This window comes from Cyprinodon variegatus, unplaced genomic scaffold, assembly GCF_000732505.1.
Source record: "Cyprinodon variegatus isolate N-32 unplaced genomic scaffold, C_variegatus-1.0 Scaffold6, whole genome shotgun sequence".
Lineage (NCBI taxonomy): Eukaryota > Metazoa > Chordata > Actinopteri > Cyprinodontiformes > Cyprinodontidae > Cyprinodon > Cyprinodon variegatus.
The window spans coordinates 176,916-192,402 of NW_015150459.1; the positions used below are offsets into that span (position 1 = coordinate 176,916).

At 34.8% G+C, this 15,487-nt stretch overlaps 1 protein-coding gene across 1 annotated transcript; it reads left to right on the forward strand.

The window, feature by feature from the left end:
* The first annotated feature begins 519 nt into the window (after positions 1 to 519).
* On the forward strand, positions 520 to 6,791 carry LOC107084606 (interleukin-20 receptor subunit alpha-like). Its single transcript, XM_015374531.1, has 7 exons — positions 520 to 760; positions 1,524 to 1,650; positions 3,657 to 3,826; positions 3,920 to 4,104; positions 4,642 to 4,783; positions 5,571 to 5,701; positions 5,941 to 6,791. The coding sequence occupies exons 1-7, from the start codon at positions 718 to 720 to the stop codon at positions 6,769 to 6,771; spliced, it is 1,629 nt and encodes a 542-aa protein (XP_015230017.1). The 5' UTR covers positions 520 to 717; the 3' UTR covers positions 6,772 to 6,791.
* Positions 6,792 to 15,487: the final 8,696 nt, after the last annotated feature.

The window sequence follows — 15,487 nt, forward strand, 5'->3', positions numbered from 1 at the left end:
CCTTGGGATTAATAGAGTATTTTTCATTTTAACTGAATTTAAATAATTCTTTAAAACCATTGAGTATTTTTTGTCTTGTAAATAAATAGTTAAAAGGGCAAAACATTTTAGCTCTGACTAAACTGTATGATATACTCATTGCTTTTGTTTTTTGCAAGACAAAACAGTGTTGAAATAGCTTGCTGCAATCTTGTAACACATACTGCCTGCTCTGTGCAAAGATAATTTTTGATGACGCGTTGTTAATTACTTTAATCTCTGAAAAAGAACACACCTTGGGCCATCATGTGTTATTAGTCCAGTATTTCCTTTTTTCAAGGTGTGATCATTTCCAGTAACATGAAAAAAACTGAAAGAACCTGATATACAGAGGGAGGAGGAGACTCACGATAAATCAGGGAGAAAGGAGGAGTAAAGGGAAGTTAATATTCTAAAGGTGAAGGCATGGTGGGTGGTGCTCATAAGCAGAAAAACAGGAACCAGGTGATAAAATGAAACCAAGTACACCTGAACACATGAGTAAGGCCACTCCTGTCCAAAGTCCTTCAGAGATGGTTGATTAGCTGAAGCAGGAGGTTGCTCTGATAAAACTGTAGATATTTTTATTCTTAACTGGAGGATCATTTAATAAATTAGATTATCAATGTAATTCAGAAATAAATACACAAGAGTGGATTTAAAATAATCTAATCATATTTCTATACAATTTAGAAGAAAATGTGGTCTGTGAACGTCATGTTCCTTCTCCTGTTCTGCTATGGTGAGTAAAATACACTAGAATGGCTCTAATGTTTTATTTGTGGACATTTAAAGAAGCAGTCACTAGATTAACTATCCATTAGGGTGATATTTTAGGGTAACTGATATCTAGTCAAGTCAAAAACTAAACTTGCTTCATTTGAAGCGAAAAAAAGTGTGAGAACTGAGACACAGTCTTGTTGGTTGAGTTTAACGCCAATGTCAGACTGACATGGCCACTTTAAAGTACTCTTAGTTTGGTGTCATTTCTGTTTATTCTTTCTTCAACAACTATGACTGAAATAGGTCTCAATGTTATCTCTGGTATTCTAGTTTAGGCAAATAAACCACTAAAAAATTAAGTTTGACATAATGAAGGAATCGTTTCTATGGAGAGATTTTTTTGCAAAAAGTGCCTATCTTGAAATATCAGGACTGCATTGTACAATAGGTTTTAGGTACTGTTTATAAACGGAAGCTTCTGGTTTACAGTAAGCTATCAGCAGAGACAAAGTCCACCTCCAGCAATGTGTTCTATAATGTCCATAATCCAGAGTGTGATATTTTACTCTGGGCTCTGAGTCATTTAGGGTTTCAAGGGCTTTTAATATCTCAAAATTAGATTTATTTTTTAAGCATGTTAAAATTTGAAATTTGTACATTGTCTAATAGCATTTTTAAAAACTTTTCTAAAGATATGAAACAATAACTTTTTCATTGAGTAAATTTGAAATATTGAGTAAAAGTCAATAAGCAGAAATATTTTTACTTATTTTCTCCAACAGCATGCTTGTCAACTGGAGATGGCAGTGTGAAATTTATCTCCAAAAACTTTTACAATGTTCTTCACTGGGATCCTCTACAGCCTTCTTTTCCAGGCCAAAAGGTGCTCTACAGCGTGCAATACTGGAGGTAAGATTAAAACTCTGATGACAAGTTTGATCATTAGTCTAAAGTTTCTGAAGATACAGTTTTCATCTTACTGTACTGTATGACAGAGATATCCAGTAATAGATATAACATTGGCTTTTACAGCCAAGTTTCAGCTGGTAAAGTCAATAGTCTCAAATTGTTGGTGAAGCTTTATATTAAAAACAAGGTTGATTTTTTTTATTTTTATGTTTTACTTATTTTCCCATCTAAGAGAAACAAAGTTCAAAAGGGAAAAACATTCTGGTTGCTATATGTGATTGCATGGTCTAAGGCAGCTCAGTGCATCCCGACTTGATATTGTCTGTTGGTCTCTATGAGCTTCGGCCACAATTTGACAATTTCTCTACAAATGGACTCAAACTGGAAATATCTTTTCAGCTATATCTTAATGGCACATTTTTCCATTAAGATGAAAATTTTTTGGGTGGTTACTTACCATAACTGATGTTTGGGTCTGATGTAGAATTTAAGTTGTTCATCTTTATTCTCACTTGGTCTCTGGCATCATATGATGGTTAAGAAGAAATCGATAGAAGAAACACATTAAATGAGAAAGCATAAGGAAATAATAAACACAGAACAGACATGATATCTAGCTAATGGTCAACACTTTAGCAACAATATTGCTGATGGAATGAAAGAGTTCTTATAGATGCTCTTGGTTGCTATTGCTACTCTAAATGTTCTTCCAGGGGGGAGATTGACAAATTCCAATAACAGGAGGATGACCTGATACATCCACAGTTTGTCTTTAGTATGAACCAACCTGCATCCTTTGCTTAAAGCCAATGATCTTATTGGTCTAATACAGTCTGTTTTTATTCTTTACTCCCAAACATCCATTCCAAGTGAACATGCTAAACACACATGCTGCACAGCTTTTAAAGAATGTAATCTATGTTGTGCTATCAATCATACAGATTCAAATAGAACTATAGAACATAGAGCTAAGCTCATCATAGAATTTATTATTTAATCTAAAGAATATGGCGGAATATATTCCCTGTGTTGCGCAGCAGTATGTTGACTGTAGCCATGCTTTCTCTGGACAAGAAAGTGCTGCAAAGACAATAACTCCATGTGGTCAGTAGGACTTGCAATGAAGATCTGTTTGTTCTATGTCGCATAATATACTGCATTTGAATACATTTAGTTAGATATACAGTAGTATCAAATTCAGATGTAGGTAGTATATTTTTTGCCTGTGTATATGATTCTATTTGGCTCATTTAGAACTGCAACATGCCTGTGTAAATTCTCAGTCATCTGGGTGATGACAACCGCAAAACAGGTTTAAACCTGGAAAAAAAACTGACTTTTCTCTCAGTTTTTTTTTAAGACATTTCGACACCTATCAAGGAGTCTTTGTCAATATCGGAACTAACAAAGACTCCTGGATAAGTGTCAAAAAAGTCTTCAAAAACTCTGAGCAAAAGTCTGACGTCCATTTTAAGTCTGTTTTGTGTCTTTTATAAGCCTTTTATAAACACACAACTCAATGTTCTACTGCTTTTGGCACCATATTTATTTTGCACTGCAGTGAGCGTTTCCATTTTAATGCCCTTTTTGCACCATTATGTTTTTAAACTGGTTTTCTTTTATGCTACACTGATTACATTGATATCACTGCTGCACTTTATACTAGTAATGTTCATTTCACACTCGGTGTATACAGAATGAAAATAAAGTTTTTCTAAATCTAAATCTGATTTAGTAGTTACATTCTTCTGGATATTATTTGGGTTTGTTTGTCCTTAGATGGTGGTTATGAGTTGGTAAGTTCAAAAATTTAACCTAATAAATTCATTAGTTTCGTTTCACAATACATCAAAGATGTCAAAATATACAAATTTATTCATGAAGATAGACCGGATTGTATTGCATATTGTGTCAATCAATAATCCTGCATAGTTATGGATAGAAGTCAGAAATACGATCATGAATGTACAAAAGAGTGACTATGCTGTCTGATGTGTTGATTACAGGGATGATGAGGAGCAGTATTGGATAAAGCATGAGTGTCAAAACATCACCCACCTGTCGTGTGACCTGACCGCAGAAACCCCATCGGTCTATGATGTTCACTATAGGGCTAAAGTAATGGTTAATGGCACCTGCATGGGCATAACCAAGTCCTTTACACCTTTTAGAGAGAGTAAGTATCGCTTAACACGTCATGTCCTTGTGTACTTTTACCCAGTATGTACTCTGACAACATTCCCTTAATACTTTCATTTTGTTTCTATAGCTGTTCTTGGTCCACCACATTTGTCTTTACACACAACACCATCCACCCTGCATGTCAATGTCACCCTGCCACTTGGACCTAATGGAGTCTCGATTGCAGATATCATCACCTCTAGCAAAAAGGGCTTAATAAAAGCTGTGCCAGAGTACATCTTAACAATAACCACTCCAGAATGGGCTGCACAGGTTAGTTGACATTAAGAAAAAAACTATTTAAAAAAAATTGTTGCACTTTCAAAAGAACATTTCACATAATTTTAAACGGAATGAATTCAAGGTGAGTATTAAGTTAGAAGCTTAGGTATAAAATGGCTATTGAATTTAAAGAAGCATATTAGCTTTTTGTTCTTTGGTGTCAGTTCTTTGTTAATTGTAAATAAAAAAAAGTATATATATATATATATATATTCAAAACAAAAGAGTTAATACATTTCTCTTCATGGACCTCTACCATTTAATGATTTTCAAATACATTAAGGGATCGCTGAAACATTTTTTGTAGCATTTTAAACTGTCGGCATTACAACAGGATTACATTTTTAGTTTGGAAAAGCTTAAATCTGTACCATAGGATTCTCAGATATGACCGTATTGTCTTGCATCTGTTGTGATATCTATCTTTAAAGCAAACACCATGCTATCCAAGAATGTGATGTCAATTTGAGGTATTCTGCCTGTATAAATGAAATTAACATTTATGAGCTATTCCTACTGTGTCTCCAGGTCATCACAAACAAAACTGGCCAATTTGAAGTTATCTTAAAGTACAATCAGTCTAAATACTGCGGCCATGTGGTTTATTTACCGACTTCAGAATGGGGTAGGATACCCAGTGAGAAAGCACCATTCTGTGTTACTCTGCCAGGTGAGCAATATAATGATTATTAGTTCCTTATGTACGGGGATGAATATTCAGAATCATGATAAATATGTTTAAATAAATTTTAACAAAAAAAAAATAATTGTTTTGATTTACTTATAAATTCAAACATTTTTTTTTTTCAAAAATGCAATGAAAGTAGGAGCTACCCAACAATATTAACCAAAGCATGACATGAATAGAGGCAACAATGTCCTAATATCTCTAGAGTATCAGCTGCTCTGGAGATAATGCATGAATTTTTTCCCCAAATGTTACTTTAATCAGTTTGAGCCCATTTTCTCAAGTGATTGCAGCCACTTGAAAATAATAGTATTCAGTAATGAATTACACTGCTTTAAATGCATCTTTAGCAAACCTCAGCAATTCACATCACACATTAGCTTTCAATGACAGTAGCATGATAGCAGCTACTGTGAGAGCAGGTGCATTGTTTTAAAGTAGGATGTTGGTTATAAATCTGATATCCACATAGGAATCATTTTTAAGTATCACAAAGGTGCCTTTTTAAACCTACAATTTTTAAGATCTATACAAATCTATTTCTTCTATTATGGTGGGAATTATCTGTATGTTTCTGTAACTTATGCAAGACCTGTCAGATAACAATGAAGCTATTTCCTTAAGTATATATAAATACTTATGTGAGGCATAATGGGATTTTTTTCCCACCTACAGGTTTAAAATGAAAAGAACCTGTAGGAATCTTACTTTGGAGCCACAACGTTTTTTCCTCTGAAATGGCAGTAACAAAAACTTTCTCTTCCTTTAGATAACCATCAGATACCTTTACAGTGGGTTCTCCTAAGTATTGGTGTTCTGGTAGCCATTATCATACTATCAGCTGTTTGTATTTGGAGCTATGTAAAGGATGGAAACATAAGGAGCATTCCAGAGGCATTGGTAAGTCCATACTGTTGTCTAAGTGCTTCCTTAATGCAACCAGGAAATATTTTGTTACGGGAATACCAGGCCCTTGAGACATAATCACAGACAGGTTATATTGTTTAATTACGTAAAAGAGAGACTGACCTGGTTATCAAGGTGCTTTCTACTGTGAATACTTTATGCACATACATTTTTTTCTTTATGTAAAGATTTTATTGCAATTAATAAAGCTTTTCTCGCTATATTCAAAACAGGTAATCCCCACCAAGCAATGCAAAGTTTTGCAGCATCAAGACAAGAATCTCAGAATTTCTGAAGTTTCTGTTGGCATACACTGGGTCCAAAACCAGATCCAAGACCAGAAGAAGATAAACCTGCAGATTTGCCGTGCTTCATGTGATTTGCCGTGTGGATATTCTCCTCAGGTTGACCCAGAGCACATCTTCCAGTGCAACCCTGAAACAAGTGCAGAGTCTTCTGGGAGTTATGGTGCTGTTGCAGTTCAGACCCTGGTTGAAGCGAATGAAGGAAACCTTAAGCGGGATCACATTGTGAAGAGACAAACGATCCAGGCTACTTTGCCCTGCGGTCAAGAAGAAAAAAAGGAGAAAGGAGGAATTATTCCCCAAACTTCCTCATATGGTGCACCACAACTGCCGAACTTTAATGGAAGTGAGGGTACACCAGAGCAGCAGCCGTTGGTGATAAATGCTGTAAGAAACATTGATGGACAACTTATGTTGGCTCTATCTGCATTTCAATTACAGACCAGCCCTTGTGGCATAGAATTGCAAATGAACACAGAGAGGAAACCTCTTTTGGAAGATGTCATATTCCAGAACGAGCCCATGTTTACACCTTTAGAAAGACAATACAGCGATGAGAGGGATTCTGGCTGTTATGACAGCAATTTAAATACACCTACCAGCCCATTCTGCAACCCTATTTACTCCTCTTCTGAAACCATGCATCCTAGTTTACAGCAACAATGCCAGACCATGCAACCTGTTGATGCCATTTGTCATTCAGGATACAAACAAAACGGGTTGTCTGCATTCCTAACTGGACTCACTGACATTCACTGATATTCAAAACTATAGGTTGACAAAAAGAAAAACTGATGAGGACATTAAGAGCTGTGAAAGCTAGCTTCAAAGAGGAAATTAAAAAGGTTCTGTAACAGACGGAATATTCAAATCCAAGATTTGTGCTGTTTATACTCAAGGCTAAAAAAGCCTTTCACAACAATATCCATGAGGAGCATTTTTTTTGTTCCATTTTTTTTTTTTTTTTTTTTTTTTTGCCAAAACAAGAGAAAGGCAAAGTTGACCACAGGACTAATATCTGACTTTACAAAGCCAGAAATGCTGATGGTTAGGTAAAGGCAGATGTGGAAGTAATCTTGTACTGTATGTAAATGCTCATGTCTTTATGTGAGAAGTTATGCTTTGCAGTGTTTCCCCTTATTTTGTATATAACAGGTGAACAACAAATCACAAGATAAACAAGTAATGGCAAAAAAAAAAAAATAATGCAGTGTTCATGAATATAATTGGGAGCCATCACCAAAACTACATAAATAGATACATTAATGGATTTGATGAATTATTAATAATTTACTAACTTAGATTCATATCAGGTTCGATGCCTGTTTTGCCATGTTTGAAAATTATAAAAACCTACTTTAACATTCAGTATATTTAGCATTTAAACAATTTCTCAATTAACTAAGTGTTTGCAAAGCTGTTTGGTGATGTGTAACAATTCAAATCCAAAAATTAGGTAAAAATCATCTCATCTTATTGCCCATTTTTACACAAACTACTTGTTCCCCCATTTGAGAGTTGTGGTTTAATTTGTTAGATTGTTAAATATATACATGAATATTAGGACATCATTTTGTCCTAATGGATCATAGATAGTAAAACTGAAACAAAAAGGACCTCATTAAGGAGGTAGCATTGTGTGTTCTCTTGCATTAAATGAAAGCAAATAGTGCAACAAGCTCAGTTGACATGGTAAAATGCAAAGTCTCCTTGCATACAGTATGTCTGGCAAGAAAATTCTTCCCTTACTATATGTCCAAAATAATCTGATTTTAAATGACCCATGTTCCCAAACAGACACAATTGGACTCTTAAAATAAAAATTTCTGTAATACATTCAGCTACCAGTTATCAGTTGAAATATAACGCGCTGAAAGGTCACATAGCTGTATGAAAACATCTTTTTAAATGCTTCTTACATGTCTGAGGTTTCCTCTGATGTCATAAAAAAAAATCACTTTACCTGCTATGAAAATAGTTGCTTTTAAAGTTCAGGTTGGAAACAATAACTGTTCAAAAACACTTGATTTTTAGTGACTGGCTTATCACCAATCCAGAGTAGGTTATGACTAAAAGCATTCAGTTTTCGCTCAGTAGACTTTTTCTTAGTGCATCTTTGATACATGCTGCTATTTATTCATTGAATTTAATGCATGTAACTGGTTGTCATTATATTGCAACATTAGGCTTAAATTTTAGGTCTGAAAACAAACCTCATTGTGCAATAGTTTACTTATTCACCTTTAGCATTTTAAAATAAGAGGAAGGAAGTTGAATTCATGTTTAAACGCATTCTTCCCATCATATTTCAGTATTATCTCTAATGTAGGAAACTCATACATGAGTTTCTAAATCTATCTCTAATTAAAAAAAAGTGTTAAAGACTCATTTTTATATTATCACTGTTTGATGTTCTTTTAGGAGTAGGGAAAAACCTGTCCTGTCATAAAATGATATTACCAGGTTGGGTCACGGTACAGTTTAAGCCACACTAATAAACGCTTGGCTTTTAAAAGCTTGAGTGTACACTTTTTATATACAGCTGTAAAGCCATAATGTCAGGCGTGTTCAGAGTGTTATGAGTAACTATGTACAAAGCAATGCAAATGTACAGCATATCTGTTCCTGTGCAAATTAATGTAATGTGGATTTCTGCTGAATATTTACTTTGTGATGTTTAAATATTGAGTCTACGCTGTGAATACAATAACAGCAAGTGATCTTATGTTATGAAAACTTATCTTTAAATAAATGAGATTGTAAGTTGTGGACAACAATAAGATATAAATACAGCTTTGTGTATAAGGTGTCCAAGTAGCAGGCTAAAGTATCAAGAGCATGGAGGTCGTTAAATGATCTCTCAGTTCTCTGGGGTAAAAAGAATTTCCAGACTATTAAACTTTAAGTGTGTAACATCATAAAAGTGCTTACATTTGTCTAACGATAAGGACTGTGAAAAATTATCCAAAGGGTATGAAGTTCAACTCATCATCCTTTTAAGAAATAAGGGTTTGGAATCAATGAGGATTTTAAAAGCCGTCCAAAGACAATCCTGGTGTTATTTTCATACTACATAAAGTTCACTGGAACCAAGTAATTAAAATTTATGATTAATATAATTTTCCCTTGGATGACAACATCAAGCATGACGAACTAGAAAAGTTTCCTATATTTAAAGTGGATAAACAAGCCTTATTGGTGGGATTTTTTTTCCCACAGTTTGTCAAAGCATTACTCCAATTTCAGGTTGAATAACTATTGTTTAGTTTGGTATTCAGTTGCTACCGAGTACCCAGATTAGAAATCTTATATTTCAAGTTTGACCTCTTTACAGATAAAGAAAAACAAGTCTTAGATTCCATCGATTGTACTTTTGATTGTTACAGCAACACCACCGGCCTCACCCATTGTGAAAATATTCAGCCAATTAGGTCTCACTCTAGATTTGAACGTTTGAACAATTTAAAGGTCCTGGCACCTTCAAATACTTAACTTTTTTGCCTGGCTCAACTTAATTATATTAAATTATCAAGGGCCTTTTGTCTAACAGTTTAAACTTCTTAAGATAAGTGTTAACAAAATGATAAGAACTGAGTTTTATTCACTTAAAATCTTATAGTACACTGAATGATAGGTCTTACAGTGCCGGTTGAAATAAAGATATGTTTAATACTGAAATATAGTGGGAGAGATAATTTTAGTGTGTGAAAGTATTTACTTGGAAGAAAGTAAATTAATGTGCAGGGACTAGGTAAGATAAAATATTTAATAAAGAAAGGACTGAAACAATAAAGAGGAAAAGGCAAACAACATGTGAGATGTTACTAATCATCCTAACAAACCACTGCAAAGAAAACAGAAGAAATTCTTATAGAAAGGTATATTTCTGTCCCAAGTGTCTTACAACAGCAGGAAGAGTCAAATTGTTTTGTTTTTTACCCTGACCTTTGAATCTGTGTCTTTTTCTTATCTTTGGGAAAAGGGAAAAAAAGTCTTTTTTGGCTACCGGCTCTGACATGTTCTATTCTTTTTGTCTGGAAGAAAACCCATCAATCTTTTCTTTCAAATCTCCCAGTCATGGCGATATGAAAGAGGAGATTTTAGAGAAAACCCTCTTGAATGCCGGAGTCATTATCAAACTCTGGAAAGGGAATGGCTGTTTGAATGAACCTAGTTTTACCTACACAAACAGAATTTCAATCACTGCTGCGGGTGTTTGCCTGGCCCAGATCAATTAACTTGTTGATAGACCGAGCATGGCCACTTCAACCCTTTCTTTCACAAGCAGGATTTGGATAAGATGAAACTAAGTTCGATCTCTGAGAAAGGAATAAAATCATTTTGAGAAGTACCAGAATAAGATAGAGGCTGGTGGAAAACAAAGAAATGCTTTTTTTTTTAATTCTTCTTCCGTATTAAAAGCCAGAGCTGTGATGCATTCTTTCAAGAATTTTTATCATGCATTATTTAATCTTTTCAGACAAAATTGTATTATAGCAAATGTTTGCAGTTGTAGCCTGTCACTCTGTAGTTTTTTTCAGATGTATAGTTTATATAATATGAATTTAGAGTGATAAAGTTAATGTCTTAAGACATCCATTAAATGATAGTAAGCAATACCAATGACCATGTTACCTGAGACAAGATACCATGCCTAAGTGCCCTTTCTGTGGTTTCAAGCATTCCTTTGCTTCTATTTCCAAGATAATTTTTTGTTTGAAAACCCTCTTAGTTGATTTGATAATGAAAGGAAAAGTTCTACTTCGTGAACACACAACAAGGCAAACTTCCTTGTAATTCAATACAGTGGTTCCAAATAAGCCCTGCGACAGAGTGGCGCCCAGTCCTGGTACACCTCGCCTCTCCATGGATGGATGGATGGATGGTTCCATTGTATTGTGAGCTATGGGGAAACACTTTTAAAACTAGTTAGAAAAAAAACTGGAACAGTTTGACCTCTATAATTTAAGATAAAATATTTGTGATTATTTGATAAAAAATCAAATGTCTAAACATTTTAACTAATTTATCATAATTCACCAAGCTTTTTATACAAGAAAACGTGAAAAATAATTTAAAAAATAGCTAAATATATCTATATTTTGTGCCTAGTGCCATAAGAATGAATCAAAATAAATTGGTTTGTTAAGGTAAAGCAATGCGTTACTTTATGGATGACGGTAATAGACTCACCCTTAATACCTCAGGTCTCCGTATCTTGTTGGGGTTTTATGGCTGATACACCTCTTCATTATTGTATGGCGGTTGGGGACAGTGTCCCTCAACTTACAGACTGGGATGGTGATTATTCTCCATAAGGAGGGGAACCAGGGGGTGTGTCCCAACTATATGAGGATCATACTTCTCAGCTTCAGCGGGAAGGCTTTGGCCAAGGTGTTGAAGATGAGAGTCTGGCTGATTGTTGAATCTCAGCATCAAGGGGGGCAGTGCGGTTTTCAACTTGCCCATGAAACGCTGGAATAGCTCCACAGGCATTAACCATCTCTCTCATGGTGCACTGTAGGGGGTACTCCAGAAATCCTGAGAAATCCAGTTGCTGTAGAAGCAGAGCAGGAGTTTGGTCTGCATTCCTGGCATTAAAAGACCCATTCCCAGTTGCAGCGGTGATCATGGTGGCGCCTCACGGCTATGGCCAGGAGCAGCTCTCGACAATTCCACAACGTATGCCGTTCAAAATACAGCCACTCTTGACCGTTTAAAAAGCTGCAGAGTGCTACGGACGGATGTAAACAGAACAACAGCAGGCTCCCTTACCAAGCCAGGCCTTTTAATGTTTACATTCACTGCTGAACTTTAGAAATGAAAATGTCCTGAGAGCTGTATTGAACAAAATTTTGTTTTGTTTACACCCTGTGTGTACAAAAATGACAATAATGTTAATCTAAGTCATATGGACTACAACCTTAATGGACAAAACCTTGCAATTTTACTAACATTCGAAAACATTAAAAAAAAGCTTTTTCCACATATAAAAAAATACGAAAATATTTTTTTTTATCACCTTTAATACCAATTAATTAAACAAATTTAAGATAGTAGCTGCCAGTTATACTGAGCATCATATTTCAGATTCCATCAAAGCGCTGATGACATAGCACAGACTGAAATAGAAATGGGTAGATTTTAATAGGGACATCAGGTTAAGGGGATTTTTCTCAGCGACAAATAAATCCTAACCAGCAGCCGGTTATACAGATAAATGATGAGGTTGACTTCTCCCTCGAACCAAATCATTTTATAAATTAAAGTCTACAGTACATGCAATCACTTTGCTACCCTCCTATTTCTGTCTTGCATTCTATTAAAATCTTAATGGGCCTTGATTAGACAAAAGGCATAGAAACAGCTGTCAAAGCTAGCCAACAAAAAATCTGATGGGCTCTGAGAATTATGAATCCATTAAGGGTATTTCTGGGCGTCATTGCTAGTGAGAGGATAGAAAAGTTAAATGAAATCATATTTAGTCTGAACAAGGTCAGTTTTCCTGAGAGGAGACCTAATTGAATCAAACAAGCACAGAGTGAAGATTAAGTCTTTATTCCTATGTAACATAGCCTTTGAATTTGCACTGTGTGCTTTGTGGTAACCATGTTTTTTACTCAAAGGCATGGATTATAAACAGTAATCATAAAAAAAATAAATAAATATTTAAATGTCATGGAGTAAACGAATAAGCATTTTTCATGTTTCAAGGAAAATAGAAATTAAAATCAATTAAATTTTATTACATGATTTTTCCTAACCTTGCATAAGCCTGTTAAGTTTGTTTAGTTCCTAAAGAAACTAATGTCTGCTAGTCATGTTAATTCTGTAATTTCACAAACTATTGTATCAAAAGTCTTGGATCATCAAGATATCTTCTGGAAAATAGGATGAAAACCTTAAGCCTTTTCCTTTTTGCATAGCAGGGGTTCTGTTTTAGGTTGTGTTGTCTTTGACTGTTTTTTTTTTCTGTTGTTTAAAAAAAAAAATCAAGTATGATAGAAATGCAAAGAAATAAGTTATCAGGAAGGGAACAAACACTTTCACACCACTGTATAAAGTAGATGAACAAAGAAAAGCAAAGTAACACTAAAAGCATTACAAGTAGCCCCCTAACCATGTTGAAATACTTGGAAATCCATAAAGAACCCAAATGGAGAGGAAAATGGAAATTAGCCATAAGAATATAATTCATCCATGTGTGGCTTGAGTACCTGAGAAACGATATTACGGTCCATTTTCCACCCAACAAGTCAGAGAATTGTTCGCCCCAGGAATCCAAGAGTCAAGCAAAAAATTTGCTTAGCTATACAATGCAAAGAGTTGTAGATTGTTTAGACATACAGTTGTATACTGACTAAACAAAATAAAAAGCTCCAAAAAGACACCGCAAAACACAGGACACATGAAGAAAAGATTCCACTGTTCATCCAAAAGGTCAACAAACATGGACTTACATTCAAGGGGAGGTAATGAATTTAAAACCCAGAACAGAGTGGACTTAAGCCTCTAATAATGTCTTTATACCGTCATGTCAGGAATGAATAATAATCTAAACCAATATTTAATAACTTCTCTTGTTAATAAAAAAAAAACAGAATTCAGGAGAAAAAAAACTTAAACATTTAACACGGGCATATAAGGCAAAATACTTCTTCATCAAACTGGCTTTGCTCTTTGGTCACATCTGCCTCAATATTCTCCAAAGTCTCTATAGCACAAGCAGAAACCAAAGCTACACTTGAGACAGAGTTTGAAGGAGCCTGGTTTCATACTTTTTTTCATCACTTCGTCATTTGTGAGGACTAGATAGTTTCTTGACAATCCAGTTAGACAAGTCTTAGGTTTGCGTAAAGGAATGTTAGCCTGTTCACCTTGTTGCTTAGTCAGAGATGTTACTACTGTATGAGGCCAGGTTTCACGAGAAAAACGAACTCTTCATTACCAGGTATTGTATCTGAAATTGCAGATGCTACTGAAGTGGGATTTTACTAAAATAGTCTTGAGATTTCCACTGGCAAACCTTAGTGGTCCAATTTTTGTCCCTTATGCTTTACCACAGCATCAAGCCTCCTGCCTCTCCCCCTTTTGTTGTTTGGTGCATGGATTTATCTCAGTTAATAAAATTGTATTTTGCTACACTTGTTTTTGCTTATACTTTTTGACCTGTTTTGAACTATCTAACATATTTGATGTATTAATTTTTAATAAAAAATCAAAAGCAATAATTGAACAAGCAAATGGTGTATGCATACTGTAGAGATACAGTAAGATGCCTGAATTCCCATGAAGGATGTCTGACTGCAAAAGTACTTTCTGTCAGTCTGTTTGTTTGGATTATGTTGGTGACGTAAATTCTAATGGATCTTTGGATCTATATCTGGACAGCTGATTTATCTCTCCTAAGGTTTGCGGTCATGGATGTTTTTTATGTTAAACTATACTGTTTTTAGTAATGAGTTATGTTAGGATCAAACGATGCCCCTAAAAAAAAGCTATTTATGGATGATAACTAAATTCTGATTTTCTCTAGTTTAGACACATTAAAAAAAAAAAACAAGTCTGGGGTAAATTATCACATGAGGAGTCAAAATCTCCGATCTCCTTTTAAAGAACAAAACAGTGCAAAGGCGTGTCTCAGCTGTTTTGTCTTAGTTATTTTTAGACAAACACTCATGCCAATGAATGACGAAAAGAAAGGACGGAGCAACCTGAGCTGGTATTGTTTGCTGATGTTCCAAAGTCAACTGTGTCACCTAAAAATAATCTTAAAAATAACATCTGTGGCCTTAAATTTATCCTGTCTATTTGCAGAGCGGGTGTGTGTCTGGTTGTTATCTATCAAATCAAAAATGTTCACTTTATGCATGATAAGAAAAAAAAATCTTGCAACCATAACACAGAATTAAAACCTTTAAATTAAAAAAACAATTAAAAAACAAATCATTGTTAACAGGCCACGAACTGAAAAAAGGTGTGATAAAGAATACTGACTGAAATCTAATCACATACACCAAAACCTACCCCAAGGCCTCCTTTTATATAACTCTGAAACACAGAGTATGAATGCTTGTTTAACTTCCTAACAAATAGTACAGGAGCAGTCCTTCCATTCTGCAAGTCACAAGCACAGATATTGTAATGATTTCATTTAACCATGTTGTGCAGGACTAGTAGCATAATGAATAGTGGGAAGAAAAGGAAAGGTGAGATCTGAATGCACTTTGTCAAATTTAATTGAAAATATATTCCTTATTTTGGGGGGTTTTTTGCTAACATTTCAACATGTGAGACATTTTAGACACAACCATTGTAGAACTTCAAGCATTGTCACTATACTAATGCCAATCCTTGATTTTTAAATGAAAAATGCTTGACCTTTTCCAATTGTCATTTTTGCCTTTTATCATACCATCTCTGTTTCACAATTTTTCTCTTTTTTGCAGTCTCCATCCAAGCAGTCTGCTCCTAT